This window comes from Saccoglossus kowalevskii, chromosome 5 (genome assembly GCF_978046115.1).
Source record: "Saccoglossus kowalevskii chromosome 5, keSacKowa6.1, whole genome shotgun sequence".
NCBI lineage: Eukaryota > Metazoa > Hemichordata > Enteropneusta > Harrimaniidae > Saccoglossus > Saccoglossus kowalevskii.
Genome location: NC_140645.1, coordinates 11,912,904 through 11,935,730, shown reverse-complemented (window position 1 = coordinate 11,935,730; position 22,827 = coordinate 11,912,904). Strand labels below are relative to the sequence as shown.

The window sequence follows — 22,827 nt, the reverse complement described above, 5'->3', positions numbered from 1 at the left end:
AACTGCGGGCGCTGTGACGAAAGACATTTAAACACTATCCAATAATGGCTAAAAAAAATAGCCACGTAATAATCGCTTTCAATGCGATCATCGCAGCTATTTGCGTCTACAGGTTGTTCCTTTCATAAAGACAACCAGAGTAATGATCATTTTGTTCAAATTATTCACAATATAAGACAATCTCGCTTTTCATGTTCGCATTGTATAAAGTGTTAATTAACTGATGTAGAGGTCTGTCCATAATCTCATATGCTTTTCTCGGGTTTTAAAGTGGACTACATAACATGAAATTGTTATGTATGAATATTTTGCAGCACATATTGGAAATCTGAAAGACCTAAATGAGAATGTTGATGATATAAGTACATCATGATTAATCAGCACAGCGGGCCTTTTACCATCCATGTCCATACTTGTTTTCACTGTGGTTTGTCTGAACGAATGAAATGAGTTTACTAACGTTTGATTCACCTTTAATAACACTTACAATTTGACTACTAAAAATATGGCCAAGAATCAGCAGCACAAAATCAAAAGTCTGACACAATTCACAAGTAAAAACAAAATAACTAACAAACTAGCCACAAAAGCAACACGCATGACAAAATTTATTTTTAACAATAGTACCTATTCAATTCATCGAAAATAAGACGTATTGTTGTCAAGGCACGAAGTCAAGTTTGATAGATACACCATCTAGTTAGACAAGACATAAGATCAATGTCTCGCGCAATATTACCTTTACCTCGACATTTATAGTAATGGAGCAAATTAGGCAAGCATGTTGAATTTCAAGCGATCGCACATTCGGGTGTTGTTCAAAATGTTTCGTTTTTGTCTACTCTGGTGTACCACTTGTTTTCGTATATACGCACGTCTGTTTGTCATTTAATGTAGTCGTGTGGGTATATCATGTATTTTCCCTATCACCACTCAACTACCATTGCATAATTCTAATATGTTGTGTTTTATAGCGACCTTTAGACATAGGATAAGGCTTTTAATATGTACGTTTCCATGCACTTTTTTAATATCGTTACGTGATTTATTTATCAGTTCGTACACCTTAATATTTTGCCAAGTGACGTATATTGTTTGCTTATTATAGAATCGAAGTATGTCGGACCCATTTCGATTTTTTTAATTTCAAGTTACAAAAATGTAATGGTAATGAAAATAATATTGGCACCAGGAATAAATGTTTCATTATTGAACCATTATATTTTCTTGTATCCATTCAGTTTCTCGATTTAATGCTACGATACCACTATTATGTATCTGTACTATGTGAACATAATAATGCTCAATGTATTTGTGGATATTAACACCAGGAATATGCGGGAATATACTCAAATTAAGGTAAACGGGATTAAAAATTGGTGTCAACTTGTTCATGTCATTGGACGATATATGTCGTCAATTGTGAAACAGACGTCAGTCCATCAATTGAGAACAAATTTCTTAGAAAAGCAACGAAGCATCTTTTTAACTATTGCGATGAAATCATACACTGATAAACTTTAATAAAATCATATTTTCCGTAAAATACATGGTTTGAAATAAATAAAACATACATAATTGAAACTGTACAATGTACTTATTCCCGCGTAACACACTTTATAATAAGAAAATGTAAGATCTTGAGTGCATTGTAAAGACCTGAAAGGCTGCAGTCTACAATCTATATATTACTCTACTATGTAGGAATAATATGTTTGTAATTTCATGTTATATATTATCTACATAATAGTTTTTGTATTTCAGATATTGACATAGCAGGGTTCCATCATATATAAGAGGTGATAATTGTTGTGCTACAGTGGTCTTGAGACCTGAATAATGAAACCAATATTTATAACCGCTAGGGAATTATATAAACAATACACAGAGAATGACAGTATATGTTATTAATATATATGACAATGCTTTAATTTGTTTTATCTTGACTGTGTTTATGCTATTAATAATAATGTTCTAGTTTGGTCTCTTTGAAGTGCAAATATGTGCCGAACAATGCTTTCGATGTACAAATTTCTTAATGATTGTTGTTTTATGATATGGTTTCCGGTTCACTTATATGGTATCATTTTTACCAGGGTCATCGATGAATCGCTTATGTAATGCAATGTCCTATTCCGATGAACGCTTCCAAACAAGTTGTCAAGGAATTATTCCGTGATGAAATTATTGTTAATTATGAATTGCTCATTGACAAAGCGAGTAATATTTCGTGTGGTGGAATCACTGTTTTGGCTATGAGTGTCTGTCCAAGAATTGAAAATTTCAAGTTTAAATGCTAATGGAAGTTCATTGATGACAATAATTTTCGCTTTAAAGAATAACACTGCTGAAGGGTCTCTTCTACTGAAAGTTATTGTTCATCTTACTTATTCTGTTTGTGAAAATTGCATATTTAATACTTATATTTTCGACATTTTCCATTTAAATAGTAAATCACCGTTGCAGGGAAGCATATACAACACATACCAAACAAAATCGACAAATTGAAGCTTCACGTCAATCATTTTAGAACCGATATCATTTTTTTGCTGACACTTTGTTGAATGAACATAATTATGATATCAATTTCGTGATTCCACACATAGTGTATATAGATTGTGGGGGGGGGGGGTTCCTTGCGAACGTTTGTTCCAATGAGCCAATATTGGAAGAACTTACTTGGAGGTTGATCTTGGCATTTAGTGGATTGACGTTACGTCTTGAGGCCTGAATAATGAACCCAATAATTATAACTGCTAGGGACAATTTCACGCATTTACAGGACCAGAGAAGTCCATACTGCATAACGTCCATGCAGACACCCCAGACACAAGATCTAAGTTACAAAATAAAATCATAAAAATGTTTCAGAATTAAATAGAAAAATGCAGTTCAATTCGTGCTAGTGGTGTGTAGTCATATTTTCGTTTTCTAATTACATGCGTGTTGGATTATAACAACAATAATATTTTACATCGCATAATTCTGATTTAAATATCGCATTGCTTGAAACAATAATGATAATTAATTAAGCATTGCTTACTAGGTTTTGATAATATTATACTTTTCAGATTTTAAGAGCAAACAATCGGAGCGGACAAGATGAAACTGATAATATTCGGAATTAATTTTGTCCTGTTAATATGGGTAATCGTTGGTTTAGTGCCCTCGTCCTCAATTTAGAGGTGATTATAAAAGTGGTGAAAATATCTATTTGACGGATATAAAAGTGAAAGTTAAATGAAATAGAATAGATTTAGTGCATGTATGCAGATTCGAAGATTGTATCAGGGGGAAATACTTCTCTTCTCTGTGGGTTCTCCACACGTGTCAGGGGGGAATCTCGTCTCGTCTTTATATCTCGTCCCCTTGAGGTGCTGGATCGGGAAAGTCACTTATACTTTACAGTCAAATAATCCACACACAACGAAATACGTTTCAGCTCTCGTCTTAGTCGGTCAATCGAGCACTCTATAAGACACAGCACCCTGGGGAAAAAATCCCCAAGGCTATCACAAGGCTGACCCAAAACTCGCCCAAGACTGTGCTTAGAGTCGCCCCAAGGCTCTCCAGGACTGGACCACGACTCTCCAGGACTGCCCTCGACTTTCGACTGTGTCTATCGTAGAGTACTTGCCAAGACCGACTCAAACTCTCTTTATTCATTTTCAAAACTCTAACCAATTACAAAACAGTAAAAAGACTCTAGGGCGTAACCTTCAATCATGAAGCCAATCACACTAAGTACTTAATACGTCATATCTTTTGATTAATCGTTCACTACATTAATAACTAACAATTGACTGCGAATGGAATCGCAATAAATGAAATAATTAATTATTGTTCGTTCCAGTTCATTACTCATCTGCTTTGAAGTGTCATTATAATATGTGTGTGAATCTATCCATCTGATTGGCTGAAGCCAGGGTTTATATCTGGCTAAATATGACTCGGGACCTGTTTGATTAATAATTTATAAAACAAAAACTGGTATAAACTGGATTGAAACATGATAAATATTATCGTCTGCAAGTCACTAGCGGCATTTTCAGAACATAGTAATTATGTCAGACGACGAGCCTCAGATCAATTTTGATCTCAATTTTAAATGAGACCAGCTGGATGAAATTGACGCTACTGATGAAGAACTTCTTCAAGCTACAATTGATTAGGATCAACAGAACGCTGGCGTTAATAACGAGCCAGATCAACAAATGCCGGTGTCTGCCGAAGGGCAAAGATTCCCCGAATTCTCTGAAGAAATGATCGATTGCAGCAAAAAAAATAAAGTGAATACTAACGCCTCCAAAATATGGGTTGTGAAATTACTCAAATGTAAGTGTGATAAAAATCACAATTAAAAAAATAACATATCGTAACTATAGTTTGTACCGGCGAACACCGCCATTTTCGTTTTCTGCGTTGAACGTTTGACCCCCATGATGACCCAATTTCCGTACTAAAATTATGTTTTTTTTGTTTTGTTTTTTGTATAGTGTGGTGTTCTGTACGGAAAATCGACCCAGACTTCGAAATGGTGGAAGTGCAAAAGCTGGCAAAAATAATGAAGCATGTTTATGCCGAGATCAGGGCTAGAGACGGAAAGAATACAGCATAAAAAGCTACGCTGGAATTCGAGCAGCAATCAATCGCCACGTAACCAATGTTCCATTCAATCGCCCCATTAACATTATCAAAGATCGGGAATTCCAAACGGCCAATAATGTATTGATAGGAAAAGTAAAAAGTTTGAAGCGGGAGGGGAAAGATAAAATCCAAACGGTTATCAGTGCGGGAGACATGAGTAAGATATTTACCTGAGGTGTCCCTTTTACGTTTGATGTGGTTTTATGTAGAGTTTTTCTTTTGCCGAAGAAGAAAGTTTTATTTTAAAGAAAGATGACAGGGGATGGGATTATATCACTTTCGCATTTTTGGAAGTAACCAAACACCACCCCGGGGTTTTGAAGGGTGATTTTGAATCAGAGAAACGGATGTACAAAACATACTTCCCACTTTGTCACCCAAGCAAAAATGCTTTTTTCCAGCGGCCTATTAGTAATTTTAGAGGTAGGGAAACAACATGGTATACAAACGCTCCTTTGGGTCACATTACTTTGGGGAAAATGATGAAAAAAATATCAGTGGCCGCAGAGTTGTGCATGCTGTACACTAACCACTGTGTGAGAGCAACCACCATAAAATCATTTAACGACGCTGCAATACCAACACAGATAATCATGAAATTTAGTGGCCATCGGAATGAAGGGAGTATCAGGAGTTACTGTCGCGACAGTTCTGGTGAACAAAACCGTCAGTATAGTGACATTTTAATGTCAACAGTTAGTGTTCCTACCGTCGATGAGCGTGGTAAAAATAACCTTCCGATGGCACCCAGTTCCAGCGTCGTTCGGCCGTTAACATCGGGCATGGCTCAAGTAGTGTCAAAGAACTATCTCCACAAGTGAAACGGTGTGCTCAAGCTCAGTTGCCACAGAAAACCAGTTTATAAACTGCAATTTCGGAGACTCTGTATATGTGTATACTAGCAATTATATTTCCCCAAAACCAAGCTAAAATCCTCGAAAACGACAACTTAAAAAAATTCAAACCGCCAGGTTCAAATTAACCACTCTTAATATTTGTTAATGTATTAACCCGCGATATTTATAATGTCGATTCATGTGTATATTTTTTTTCTGTTTTATATTTGTATAAAACTGTTCTATTTATTGACGATGTATTTTAAGTAATGAACTTGAACATTTGCAATTTTATAATAATCTGTTCTATTATTTTATCTTGGAATTACAGAGTGTATGATGAGGCCCCAGAACGTGATTAAATATTCAACGCTGTCATATTATAATGAGGTTATAAGCGGTCGGGTATTTGGTAGCAGATATAAGACCTCCTAGGGGAAAATTAGTATATTTGGCGGGAAATAATCACCGAGCGCAGCGATGATACCAAATACCCCCGCGTGCCGTTTATAACCTCTAAATGTTCACAAATTGTGGGTATTGTATCAACAGTTTAATGTTTATATCTACAGCAAAAAGTAAGTCAATGACACTGTTTTATGCAATTGATAATATCTTTCACAACAAATATATATGTCCTTTTTTTCAAATGTTACACTCGCACTTCCCTTGTTAATGTGTTTATATGTAGGAATAAATACTTGCTTGATTGTGTGATTTGTTAGTTGTTTGCTATGATTACTGTACAAAATAGTGCAAAGTACTTGATCATGAAACGCATCATTGATATATTTTGTTTTCAAAAAATGATAATGTTGATGATTTTTCACCATGTTGTCAGTGTAAATACATTTTAAAACGTGTATATGTGGCTTTTTATACATGTTTCTGGTGGAAACACTTTTGAAAAACGTGTTTCTAATGAAAACTTTTTTAATAATGTGTCATGTGCCAAACCATCCCTGAAATGTTGTAATAAAAGTGTTTTCATAATATACACTTTTCGCAATTAAGCAGATTCTAAACACTTTAAGTATTTTTAAAGTGGGGGCGAGCTTATAAACACTTTAAATGTGTTATCACAAAACGGTAAATTTTGTTATTTTAAAAAGTAGTGTTGTAAATAACTCATTTGCGATTTTAAGAAAAAAAACGCTTAATGTGTTTATATTATAAATCACTTAAAGTGGGATGAAAATATGTTTTAAAAGAATATAGATATACAGTGTAAATTGCTGACGCCTTTAATAATCATTTTCTTAATATTTCAATAGCGCCAGGCGTCTGCGAGGTATCATATTTTGAGCATTTGACAAATCTGTTTAGAGATAAAATAAATATTTTTTTTTCATTCTACATTTCATATGTTACTGAATCATTTGTCAAGCCAGTTTTAAACGATTGTAATTCTACAGATGTGATATTGTCAATAAAAAAATACCTTGTGTAAATGCAAAGATTATTTAGATTTATCTGCTTCGATTGCGAACATTTTCTGACATTTTGAAATATGCGTCAATTTCTATATAATGCACATACTTTGCTATTTACACTTCACTTAATAGATTAAACCACCAGTGCTTTTTAAAGAAACCCCAATAACGCAGTGGTTGATACATTCTACTTATGCGCAATGACCGGATATCACTCTCTGGATTTAACCAGCTGAATAAAAAATAAACCCCAAATCGTGTCACAGGCTCACAGGGCAGCTTAAAAATAAATTGACTTTATTCAAACAGACGCAGTAGCATAATGCCATTAACGAAAGATATCTGTATAGCCTTGTAACCGTGGACATTTATTTAAAGCGGGGAGCCACCTCCAGCGCATGCGCCAGATGGCCACGAGACTTTCTTTTTAGCGTGTGTAGTTTTCGTTGCACGGCACTCAATTCCCGCGCGTGCGCAGGTGACGACCGCCCCGCTTTAACACATGTGTTTTATTGTTGGCGTTTAGAAATTGACTGATACCAATCTACGTTGGTCATTCCCAACTGTTTGCAGAATTTCGTGTTGCTTGTGGAATATTCAATATGTTTCACTCCACTACGGTTTCTTTTTGAGATTTTGGACGCGGAGCATCGTGTACTAGTATCAGTGAGTAAAGCACGAAATGTTGCTAACTCAACGTAAAATTCTGATCCCAACCCACGGATGTTGCTCCATAGCGTGAAGTTAAAGTAGTTATACATCAACATGTCAGCTCTAGACCACTTATATACATTTCGCCTAAATGTGTTAGTAATCGTGTCTCGCTTCAGTCGGGTATTCTTAGCTAAATAAACTATATCTTCAAACTCCCAACACATGAGTCTTTTCAGCAAAATCAAGGACTCGTCGAAATATTCAGCTATAAGAACTAAATCAAATTCCTCGTCTAGTTTGTTAATAGTGTCATTAACAATAGTCTCATTGGCTGTCTGAATGAGTGTCAAACCAAGATCCCTAATTTGATTGTTTCTGCTCCCTGCTGTGCCGCCATTTTGGAAATAATTCACGTCTTTCAGAAATGTGTCTATTCCACTTAATACTTCACTCTTGTGATGAAAAAAGTTCATATGCGATTCGATTTGACTTGCTGGTTCTCTTACAATAGTGATGAATTTTGGTTTCCCCGACATAAACGTGTTTATTGTACGTTTTGCGTATGTCACGTGACCAGTCAGAATATTGTACATTGGATTCCCAGTACCATTGTAGTGAAGAGGTGGTAAGAATCGACTTGTATTCAGAGCTGTCTTTCTTATGTGACCATTGTACATGTTGAATTTACAAAACACAAATGATAGTTTCTTATTGTAACCATAACGACAGATGATACAGTGAAGCGAAGTACTTGCGGTCTTGTGTGTTTTGATGAATACCACGTTATTTACTGGGTGGCATTTCATAACTGGCAATCTTTGTTTCCTTAATTGCACTGCTTTGTAGAACGGGTATTTACCAGCCGAAAAATGGAACGATGATTCATTGATATTAATCCATATCAACATAGTTACGGTGATCATCGTGGTTATTATCTGAAATATCAAATATGACACCAAAACAGAAAGATGGTAAGTTCCTGTTTATTAACATCTCATGTCATCGATGCACACTGGTTATGTTACATGCAAACAATTCTGACATCAGTCAAATTCATCGGTTGTTCATCGTGCAGACATTGACTTGTCACCATCGGAATAGAAAGCTAAAGTATTTCCTCTGTAGTAAAATAATGTTCAAGTATTTTTAACAAACTTGTTTAATCGAAAACAAGTGTTAGTATTTTTAAAATGTAAATCCGTTGGAAGAGTGTCTGAGTGATGAAAGTCAATTAACATTTCCGATTGTGACTTTAGCAACAGTTGAATTTATCTATGATGAAACCAATCCTGGACCAGTGGATAGGAAAACTAAGGTTGTGATAGCAAAGTGCCGCTTACGGTTGCTGTTTTTTTTGTACATATGATCCTGCATCATGCAAGTAAATGTATTACAATCAAGTCATGCAATGAATATCACAACAAAACATAAATCTTCAAACACTAAACTTAATAAATGAACAATCTGGACACAAATGTTACAATCCATCGACAATAGACAAACAAATGTATCCATTATATGATCTATGTTTATGTAAGTTGCATGTTTTTAACATAAATACAACGGTAAATACACTTTTTATCTTAAAAAAGTGATCATAGAATGTTTTATTTAAAAAAAAAAAATAAAACTAAAAAAGTAATTATACTATATCAAAAATTCAAACGTAAGCACTTGCCAGTGTTGATGTTAAGGCTATTTTTCTACAAATTTTTACTTAAATATTTTGTTCAATCAATTCCGTTTAAAGTAAAATTATTATAATTCGCAAATCTTCAGAAATCAGCAAGTAAGATTATACGGTTATTTGTCCTGAACACATGTTTGGACTGCTCATAGGCCGAATACCCTAAATTGCCGTCGCGAACATTCCGAAGACCACGTATTTACTGAGTAGCTATATAAGAAAAAATATCGAACAGTTAGCAACAAATCCCTCTGTGACAATTCATTTTTCATAGCAATTATAATTAACTTTGTGCAATTTTGGCAGCCTCCTAATACCGTTGAAATTTGAGTGGTTCGGTTGGCGAATGGTATATGTGTAAGAGTACGTGTTAGTAGTTTATGGGGAAATTCATTAATTCGGAATTGTGCTACGCGAAATGTATTGAACAATGTTATGGTGCACATCGTGTGATAAAAATGTAAACACATGAACTAGCAGTAATATGAGGCTGGAAACAGCATACAATATGCCTCTAATCAACATGTGTTACAGCCGTAAATTCACGTAAATTTATTAAAATCCCTATTCCGTAATCCATGTCATTATTTATATTAATACGACGTGACATGTGCTATACCATACAAATTATAATCGCGATACTAATTTAATTTTGTTTGAAGACATAGATCGATATTTAGTCAATGGGTGATTTTCTGTTAAACTGTAAGTTCTCGTGACGTGCGCCAAAGACGCTCAACAAACGTCTGCCGAAAAATCGAAAGATTTGGTTTTGAACTTGAATTTCTTTATGTTGTAGCTCACATCGAAAAACCGATCTTTGACACAGGGTAATATTGCGTTTGGTTATCCTTACTTCACCATCAAATGTGTACAGCACATTATTAGGCATGGGAATGTCCTCCACAATACTTTCGCGTTTGTCGAATCCCGCGCGATGTTTGTCGCCACTACGACGCTACGACCTTTGTTTGTCATGTTTTTACGTTCGATGTCACGCATATCGCGAGATCTCACAGTGAATGGAAAATGGATTATTACGGATTGTTATTACTATTAACACAAGGGGCGACTGATTTTGAATAACTCACCATGAAATTACCAATTCCACATTTCCAAATACAACTGACGCAAGTACATCTAATCATGATTCTGAATTCTGGAAGAGTCTGTTGACGTGAGAAATAATTCGAATTATTCCCTTCGAATTTTAAATAACAAATACATGTGTATACAGGATACTTGTTGTATGACAATCACTATACATAAATGTACTTAAAGGAAACGTCATCTTCTATTACAATTTGGTGTATTCATATATATGCCATGTATATAACTTACTGTTATTTCCGAAGGATGTAAATTCAGGTAGTTCTCAGTCAATGGACGAACGAGCAATCTGTTTATCAAGTTAATTCACTGCCGTCAACTAATTCTACACAATCCGTTATGTTTACTGATAGTGTGTTTTGGCTCTCACTGAATTATGTGCATATCTGCTGTCACATTTAAATGAAACAAATATACATACTAGTTACAGATTATCGTATGGTAATTGAGTGGAGGTGTTTTCCACTGAAGGTTTGTGTGTACACTGCATCAACCAGCATGAGCGTGACAGCTATTATAATTCGGGTAAATGCAAAAACAAATAGTTCAATATTTACCACAGGAATCGTACATGTTACTGTAGAGCAATACACTGTTGTACACTTACCTACACGTCAATACGTGTTACTGTGAGCACAACACGGCAGTACACTTACCTACACTTCAATACATGATACTGCACTGCACTGCACGGCAGTACCCTTATCTACACTTACATACATGACACTGTGGCGTTCTATACGGCAGTGCACTTACCAACACTTCAATACATGATACATTACTTCACAAAGCGACAGTGCAGGGACCTACACTTTAATACATGATACTGTGATGCACTATATGGCAGTGCACTTACCTACACTTCATTACATGATTCTGTACTGCCTTACACTGCAGTACAGTTACCGACACTTCAATACATGATACTGTACTGCACTACACAGCAGTGCAGATATCTACACTTCAATACATGATACTGTGCTGCACTATACGGCAGTGTATTTACCTACATTTCAATACATGATACTATACTGCACTACACGGCAGTGCAGTTATCTACACTTCAATACATGATACTGTGCTGCACTATACGGCAGTGCACTTACCTTCACTTCAATGCTTGATACTGTACTGCACTACACGGCAGTGCAGTTACCCACACTTCATTACATGATTCTGTACTGCTCTACACGGCAGTACATTTACCTACACTTCAATACATGATACTGTACTGCACAACACGGCAGTGTATTTACCCACACTTCATTACATGATACTGTACTGCCTTACACTGCAGTGCAGTTACGGACACTTCAATACATGATACTGTACTTCACTATACGGCAATGCACTTACCTACACTTCAATACATGATACTGTACTGCACTACACGGCAGTGCATTTATCTACACTTCATTGCATGATTCTGTACTGCTCTACACGGCAGTACACTTACCCACACTTCAATACCTGATACTGTACTGCACAACACGGCAGTGTATTTTCCCACACTTTAATACATGATACTGTACTTCACTACATGGCAGTGTATTGACCTACACTTCAATACATGATACTGTACTGCACTACACGGCAGTGCAGTTATCTACACTTCAATACATGACACTGTGCTGCACTATACGGCAGTGCACTTACCTACACTTCAATACATGATACTGTACTGCACTACACGGCAGTGTAGTTACCTACACTTCAATACATGATACTGTACTGCGCTACACGGCAGTGCAGTTACCTACACTTCAATGCATGATACTGTACTTCACTATACGGCAATGCACTTACCTACACTTCAATACATGATACTGTACTGCACTACACGGCAGTGCAGTTACCTACTCTTTAATACATGATTCTGTACTGCACTACACGGCAGTGTATTTACCCACACTTCATTACATGATACTGCACTGCCTTACACTGCAGTGCAGTTACCGACACTTCAATACATGATACTGTACTTCACTACACGGCAGTGCAGTTGCCTACACATTATTACATGAAACTGTACTGCACTACACGGCAGTGCAGTTACCTACTCTTTAATACATGATACAGTACTGCTCTACACGGCAGTGTATTTTCCCACACTTCAATACAGGATACTGTACTTCACTACACGGCAGTGCTGTTACCTACACTTCAATACATGATACTGTGCTGCACTATACGGCAGTGCAGTTACCTACACTTCAATACATGATACTGTACTGCACTACAGGGCAGTGAAGTTGCCTACACATTATATGATGATTGTGTACTGCACTACATGGCAGTACACTTTCCTACACTTCAATACATGATACTGTACTGCTCTATACGGCAGTCTATTTCCCTACACTTCAATACATGATACTGTACTGCCTTACACTGCAGTACAGTTACCGACACTTCAATACATGATACTGTACTGCACTACACGGCAGTGCAGTTATCTGCACTTCAATACATGATACTGTGCTGCACTATACGGCAGTGTATTTACCTACATTTCATTACATGATACTGTACTGCACTACACGACAGTGCAGTTATCTACACTTCAATACATGATACTGTGCTGCACTATACGGCAGTGCACTTACCTACACTTCAATGCTTGATACTGTACTGCACTACACGCCAGTGTATTTTCCCACACTTCAATACATGATAGTGTACTTCACTACACGGCAGTGCAGTTACCGACACTTCAATACATGATACTGTACTTCACTATACGGCAATGCACTTACTTCCACTTCAATACATGATACTGTACTGCACAACACAGCAGTGTATTTACCCACACTCCATCACATGTTACTGTACTGCCTTACACTGCAGTGCAGTTACCGACACTTCAATACATGATACTGTACTTCACTATATGCCAATGCACTTACCTACACTTCAATACATGATACAGTACTGCACTACATGGCAGTGCAGTTGTCTACACTTCAATACATGATAATGTACTGCACTACACGGCAGTACAGTTACCTACACTTCAATACATGATACTGTGCTGCACTATACGGCAATGCACTTATCTACACTTCAATACATGATACTGTACTGCACTATACGGCAGTGCAGTTACCTACACTTCAATACATGATAATGTGCTGCACTATACGGCAGTGCACTTATCTACACTTCAATACTGATACTGTACTGCACTACACGGCAGTGCAGTTGTCTACACTTCAATACATGATACTGTTCTGCTCTACACGGCAGTGCAGTTACCGACACTTCAATACATGATACTGTACTGCACTACACGGCAGTGCAGTTGCCTACACATTATTAGATGATTGTGTACTGCACTACATGGCAGTACACTTACCTACACTTCAATACATGATACTGTACTGCTCTATACGGCAGTCTATTTCTCTACACTTCAATACATGATACTGTACTGCCTTACACTGCAGTACAGTTACCGACACTTCAATACATGATACTGTACTGCACTACACGGCAGTGCAGTTATCTACACTTCAATACATGATACTGTGCTGCACTATACGGCAGTGTATTTACCTACATTTCAATACATGATACTGTACTGCACTACACGGCAGTGCAGTTATCTACACTTCAATACATGATACTGTGCTGCACTATACGGCAGTTCACTTACCTACACTTCAAGGCTTGATACTGTACTGCACTACACGGCAGTGCAGTTACCCACACTTCATTACATGATTCTGTACTGCTCTACACGGCAGTACATTTACCTACACTTCAATACATGATACTGTACTGCACAAAACGGCAGTGTATTTACCCACACTTCATTACATGATACTGTACTGCCTTACACTGCAGTGCAGTTACCGACACTTCAATACATGATACTGTACTTCACTATACGGCAATGCACTTACCTACACTTCAAAACATGATACTGTACTGCACTACACGGCAGTGCAGTTATCTACACTTCAATACATGATACTGTGCTGCACTATACGGCAGTGCATTTACCTACACTTCAATACATGACAGTGTACTGCACTACACGGCAGTGCAGTTACCTACACTTCATTGCATGATTCTGTACTGCACTACACGGCAGTACACTTACCCACACTTCAATACCTGATACTGTACTGCACAACACGGCAGTGTATTTTCCCACACTTCAATACATGATACTGTACTTCACTACATGGCAGTGTATTTACCTACACTTCAATACATGATACTGTACTGCACTACACGGCAGTGCAGTTATCTACACTTCAATACATGATACTGTGCTGCACTATACGGCAGTGCACTTACCTACACTTCAATGCATGATACTGTACTGCACTATACGTCAGTGCGCTTACCTACACTTCAATACATGATACTGTATTGCACTACACGGCAGTACAGTTACCTACACTTCAATACATGATACTGTGCTGCAATATACGGCAGTGCACTTATCTACACTTCAATACATGATACTGTACTGCACTGCACGGCAGTGTAGTTACCTACACTTCAATACATGATACTGTGCTGCTCTATACGTCAGTGCACTTACCTATACTTCAATACACAATACTGTACTGCACTATATAACAGTGCAGTTACCTACACTTCAATACATGTTACTGCACAGTACGGCAGAACACTTACCTACACTTCAATACATGATACTGTGCTGCACTATACATCAGTGCACTTACCTGCACTTCAATACATGATAATGTACTGCACTATATGGCAGTGCAATTGTCTACACTCCAATACATGATACTGTACTGCACTATACGGCAGTACATTTACCTACACTTCAATACATGATACTGTTCTGCTCTACACGGCAGTGCAGTTACCTACAATTCAATAAATGATACTGTGCTGCACTATACGGCAGTATCTTTACCTACACTTCAATACATGATACTGTACTGCACAACACGCCAGTGTATTTTCCCACACTTCAATACATGATACTGTACTTCACTACACGGCAGTGCAGTTACCGACTCTTCAATACATGATACTGTACTTCACTATACGGCAATGCACTTACCTCCACTTCAATACATGATACTGTACTGCAAAACGCAGCAGTGTATTTACCCACACTCCATCACATGTTACTGTACTGCCTTACACTGCAGTGCAGTTACCGACACTTCAATACATGATACTGTACTTCACTATACGCCAATGCACTTACCTACACTTCAATACATGATACTGTACTGCACTACACGGCAGTGCAGTTGCCTACACATTATTAGATGATTCTGTACTGCACTACATGGCAGTACACTTACCTACACTTCAATACATGATACTGTACTGCTCTATACGGCAGTCTATTTCCCTACACTTCAATACATGATACTGTACTGCCTTACACTGCAGTACAGTTACCGACACTTCAATACATGATACTGCACTGCACTACACGGCAGTGCAGTTATCTACACTTCAATACATGATACTGTGCTGCACTATACGGCAGTGTATTTACCTACATTTCAATACATGATACTGTACTGCACTACACGGCAGTGCAGTTATCTACACTTCAATACATGATACTGTGCTGCACTATACGGCAGTGCACTTACCTACACTTCAATGCTTGATACTGTACTGCACTACACGGCAGTGCAGTTACCCACACTTCATTACATGATTCTGTACTGCTCTACACGGCAGTATATTTACCTACACTTCAATACATGATACTGTACTGCACAAAACGGCAGTGTATTTACCCACACTTCATTACATGATACTGTACTGCCTTACACTGCAGTGCAGTTACCGACACTTCAATACATGATACTGTACTTCACTATACGGCAATGCACTTACCTACACTTCAAAACATGATACTGTACTGCACTACACGGCAGTGCAGTTATCTACACTTCAATACATGATACTGTGCTGCACTATACGGCAGTGCTTTTACCTACACTTCAATACATGACAGTGTACTGCACTACACGGCAGTGCAGTTACCTACACTTCAATACATGATACTGTATTGCACTACATGGCAGTGCAGTTATCTACACTTCAATACATGATACTGTGCTGCACTATACGGCAGTGCACTTACCTACACTTCAATGCATGATACTGTACTGCACTATACGTCAGTGCGCTTACCTACACTTCAATACATGATACTGTATTGCACTACATGGCAGTGCAGTTACCTACACTTCAATACATGATACTGTGCTGCACTATACGGCAGTGCACTTACCTACACTTCAATACATGATACTGTACTGCACTATACGGCAGTGCACTTACCTACACTTAAATACATGATACTGTACTGCACTATACGTCAGTGCACTTATCTACACTTAAATATATGATACTGTATTGCACTACACGTCAGTACAGTTACCTACACTTCAATACATGATACTGTGCTGCACTATACGGCAATGCACTTATCTACACTTCAATACATGATACTGTACTGCACTATACGGCAGAACAGTTACCTACACTTCAATACATGATACTGTGCTGCACACTTACGACAATGCACTTATCTACACTTCAATACATGATTCTGTACTTCACTATACGGCAATGCACTTACCTACACTGCAATACATGATACTGTACTGCACTACACGGCAGTACAGTTACCTACACTTCAATACATGATACTGTGCTGCACTATACGGCAATGCACTCATCTACCCTTCAATACATGATACTGTACTGCACTATACGGCAGTGCACTTACCTACACTTCAATACATGATAATGTACTGCACTATACGTCATTGCACTTATCTACACTTCAATACATGATACTGTACTGCGCAACACGGCAGTGTATTTACCCACAATTCATTACATGTTACTGTACTGCCTTACACTGCAGTACAGTTACCGACACTTCAATACATGATACTGTACTTCACTATACGCCAATGCACTTACCTAGACTTTAATACATGATACTGTACTGCACTACAAGGCAGTACACTTACCTACACTTCAATACATGATACTGTGCTGCTTTATACGTCAGTGCACTTATCTACACTTCAATACATGATACTGCACTGCACTACACGGCAGTGCAGTTACCTACACTTCAATACATGATACTATGCTGCACTATACGGCAGTGCACTTACCCACACTTCAATACATGATACTGTACTGCACTATACGGCAGTGCAGTTACCTACACTTCAATACATGATACTATGCTGCACTATACGGCAGTGCACTTAGCTACACTTCAATACTGATACTGTACTGCACTACACGGCAGTGCAGTTGTCTACACTTCAATACATGATACTGTTCTGCTCTACACGGCAGTGCAGTTACCTACACTTCAATACATGATACTGTGCAGCACGATACGGCAGTGCACTTACCTACACTTCAATACATGATACTGTACTGCACTATACGGCAGTGCAGTTATCTGCACTTCAATACATGATACTGAGCTGCACTATACGGCAGTGCACTTACCTACACTTCAATACATGATACTGTACTGCACTATACGTCAGTGCACTTATCTACACTTCAATACATGATACTGTACTTCACTATACGGCAATGCACTTACCTACTCTTCATTACATGATACTGTACTGCACTACACGGCAGTACAGTTACCTACACTTCAATACATGATACTGTGCTGCACTATACGGCAATGCACTTATCTACACTTCAATACATGATACTCTACTGCACTATACGGCAGAACAGTTACCTACACTTCAATACATGATACTGTGCTGCACACTTACGACAATGCACTTATCTACAGTTCAATACATGATACTGTGCTGCACTATACGGCAATGCACTCATCTACCCTTCAATACATGATACTGTACTGCACTATACGGCAGTGCACTTACCTACACTTCAATACATGATAATGTACTGCACTATACGTCATTGCACTTATCTACACTTCAATACATGATACTGTGCTGCTTTATACCTCAGTGCACTTATCTACACTTCAATACATGATACTGCACTGCACTACACGGCAGTGCAGTTACCTACACTTCAATACATGATACTGTGCTGCACTATACGGCAGTGCACTTACCCACACTTCAATACATGATACTGTACTGCACTATACGGCAGTGCAGTTACCTACACTTCAATACATGATACTGTGCTGCACTATACGGCAGTGCACTTATCTACACTTCAATACTGATACTGTACTGTACTACACGGCAGTGCAGTTATCTGCACTTCAATACATGATACTGAGCTGCACTATACGGCAGTGCACTTACCTACACTTCAATACATGATACTGTACTGCACTATACGTCAGTGCACTTATCTACACTTCAATACATGATACTGTACTTCACTATACGGCAATGCACTTACCTACTCTTCATTACATGATACTGTACTGCACTACACGGCAGTACAGTTACCTACACTTCAATACATGATACTGTGCTGCACTATACGGCAATGCACTTATCTACACTTCAATACATGATACTCTACTGCACTATACGGCAGAACAGTTACCTACACTTCAATACATGATACTGTGCTGCACACTTACGACAATGCACTTATCTACAGTTCAATACATGATACTGTGCTGCACTATACGGCAATGCACTCATCTACCCTTCAATACATGATACTGTACTGCACTATACGGCAGTGCACTTACCTACACTTCAATACATGATAATGTACTGCACTATACGTCATTGCACTTATCTACACTTCAATACATGATACTGTGCTGCTTTATACCTCAGTGCACTTATCTACACTTCAATACATGATACTGCACTGCACTACACGGCAGTGCAGTTACCTACACTTCAATACATGATACTGTGCTGCACTATACGGCAGTGCACTTACCCACACTTCAATACATGATACTGTACTGCACTATACGGCAGTGCAGTTACCTACACTTCAATACATGATACTGTGCTGCACTATACGGCAGTGCACTTATCTACACTTCAATACTGATACTGTACTGTACTACACGGCAGTGCAGTTGTCTACACTTCAATACATGATACTGTTCTGCTCTACACGGCAGTGCAGTTACCTACACTTCAATACATGATACTGTGCAGCACGATACGGCAGTGCACTTACCTACACTTCAGGACATGATACTGCACTGCACAACACGGCAGTACAGTTACCTACACTTCAATACATGATAATGTGCTGCACTATATGGCAATGCACTTATCTACACTTCAATACATGATACTGACTTGAACTATACGGCAGTGCACTTATCTACACTTCAATACATGATAATGTACTGCACTATACGTCATTGCACTTATCTACACTTCAATACATGATACTGTGCTGCTTTATACGTCAGTGCACTTATCTGCACTTCAATACATGATACTGCACTGCACTACACGGCAGTGCAGTTACCTACACTTCAATACATGATACTGTGCTGCACTATACGGCAGTGCACTTATCTACACTTCAATACTGATACTGTACTGCACTACACGGCAGTGCAGTTGTCTACACTTCAATACATGATACTGTTCTGCTCTACACGGCAGTGCAGTTACCTACACTTCAATACATGATACTGTGCAGCACGATACGGCAGTGCACTTACCTACACTTCAATACATGATACTGTACTGCACTATACGGCAGTGCAGTTATCTGCACTTCAATACATGATACTGAGCTGCACTATACGGCAGTGCACTTACCTACACTTCAATACATGATACTGTACTGCACTATACGTCAGTGCACTTATCTACACTTCAATACATGATACTGTACTTCACTATACGGCAATGCACTTACCTACACTTCAGTACATGATACTGTACTGCACTACACGGCAGTACAGTTACCTACACTTCAATGCATGATATTGTGCTGCACTATACGGCAATGCACTTATCTACACTTCAATACATGATACTGTAATGAACTATACGGCAGTGCACTTATCTACACTTCAATACATGATAATGTACTGCACTATACGTCATTGCACTTATCTACACTTCAATACATGATACTGTGCTGCTTTATACGTCAGTGCACTTATCTGCACTTCAATACATGATACTGCACTGCACTACACGGCAGTGCAGTTACCTACACTTCAATACATGATACTGTGCTGCACTATACGGCAGTGCACTTATCTACACTTCAATACTGATACTGTACTGCACTACACGGCAGTGCAGTTGTCTACACTTCAATACATGATACTGTTCTGCTCTACACGGCAGTGCAGTTACCTACACTTCAATACATGATACTGTGCAGCACGATACGGCAGTGCACTTACCTACACTTCAATACATGATACTGTACTGCACTATACGGCAGTGCAGTTATCTGCACTTCAATACATGATACTGAGCTGCACTATACGGCAGTGCACTTACCTACACTTCAATACATGATACTGTACTGCACTATACGTCAGTGCACTTACCTACACTTCAATACATGATACTGTACTGCACTATACGTCAGTGCACTTATCTACACTTCAATACATGATACTGTACTGCACTATACGTCAGTGCACTTACCTACACTTCAGTACATGATACTGTACTGCACTACACGGCAGTACAGTTACCTACACTTCAATGCATGATATTGTGCTGCACTATACGGCAATGCACTTATCTACACTTCAATACATGATACTGTACTGCACAATACGGCAGAACAGTTACCTACACTTCAATACATGATACTGTACTTCACTATACGACAATGCACTTACCTACACTTCAATACATGATACTGTACTGCACTACACGGCAGTACAGTTACCTACACTTCAATACATGATACTGTGCTGCACTATACGGCAATGCACTTATCTACACTTCAATACATGATACTGTACTGCACTATACGGCAGTGCACTTACCTACACTTCAATACATGATTGCACTGCACTATACGTCAGTGCACTTATCTACACTTCAATACATGATACTGTACTGCACTACACGGCAGTGCAGTTACCTACACTTCAATACATGATACTGTGCTGCACTATACGGCAGTGCACTTATCTACACTTCAATACTGATACTGTACTGTACTACACGGCAGTGCAGTTGTTTACACTTCAATACATGATACTGTTCTGCTCTACACGGCAGTGCAGTTACCTACACTTCAATACATGATACTGTGCAGCACGATACGGCAGTGCACTTACCTACACTTCAATACATGATATTGTACTGCACTATACGGCAGTGCAGTTATCTGCACTTCAATACATGATACTGAGCTGCACTATACGGCAGTGCACTTACCTACACTTCAATACATGATACTGTACTGCACTATACGTCAGTGCACTTATCTACACTTCAATACATGATACTGTACTTGACTATACGGCAATGCACTTACCTACACTTCAGTACATGATACTGTACTGCACTACACAGCAGTACAGTTACCTACACTTCAATGCATGATACTGTGCTGCACTATACGGCAATGCACTTATCTACACTTCAATACATGATACTGTACTGCACTATACGGCAGAACAGTTACCTACACTTCAATACATGATACTGTGCTGCACACTTACGACAATGCACTTATCTACACTTCAATACATGATACTGTACTTCACTATACGGCAATGCACTTACCTACACTTCAATACATGATACTGTACTGCACTACACGGCAGTACAGTTACCTACACTTCAATACATGATACTGTGCTGCACTATACGGCAATGCACTTATCTACACTTCAATACATGATACTGTACTGCAATATACGGCAGTGCACTTACCTACACTTCAATACATGATTGTCCTGCACTATACGTCAGTGCACTTATCTACACTTTAATACATGATACTGTACTGCACTACACGGCAGTATAGTTACCTACACTTCAATACATGATACTGTACTGCACTATACGTCAGTGCACTTATCTACACTTCAATACATGATACTGTACTGCACTACATGGCAGTGCAGTTACCTACACTTCAATACATGATACTGTGCTGCACTATACGGCAGTGCACTTACCTATACTTCAATACACGATACTGTACTGCACTACACGGCAGTACAGTTACCTACACTTCAATACATGATACTGTGCTGCACTATACATCAGTGCACTTACCTGCACTTCAATACATGCTAATGTACTGCACTATATGGCAGTGCAGTTGTCTACACTTCAATACATGATACTGCACTGCACTGCACGGCAGTACCCTTATCTACACTTACATACATGACACTGTGGCGTTCTATACGGCAGTGCACTTACCAACACTTCAATACATGATACATTACTTCACAAAGCGACAGTGCAGGGACCTACACTTTAATACATGATACTGTGATGCACTATATGGCAGTGCACTTACCTACACTTCATTACAT

At 38.4% G+C, this 22,827-nt stretch overlaps 1 protein-coding gene across 1 annotated transcript; it reads right to left on the bottom strand.

The window, feature by feature from the left end:
* Positions 1-7,425: 7,425 nt before the first annotated feature.
* LOC102801284 (galactosylceramide sulfotransferase-like) lies at positions 7,426-8,493 on the bottom strand. The gene has a single exon (XM_006815897.2). The coding sequence runs from the start codon at positions 8,491-8,493 to the stop codon at positions 7,426-7,428; it is 1,068 nt and encodes a 355-aa protein (XP_006815960.2).
* Between the last annotated feature and the right edge of the window lie 14,334 nt (positions 8,494-22,827).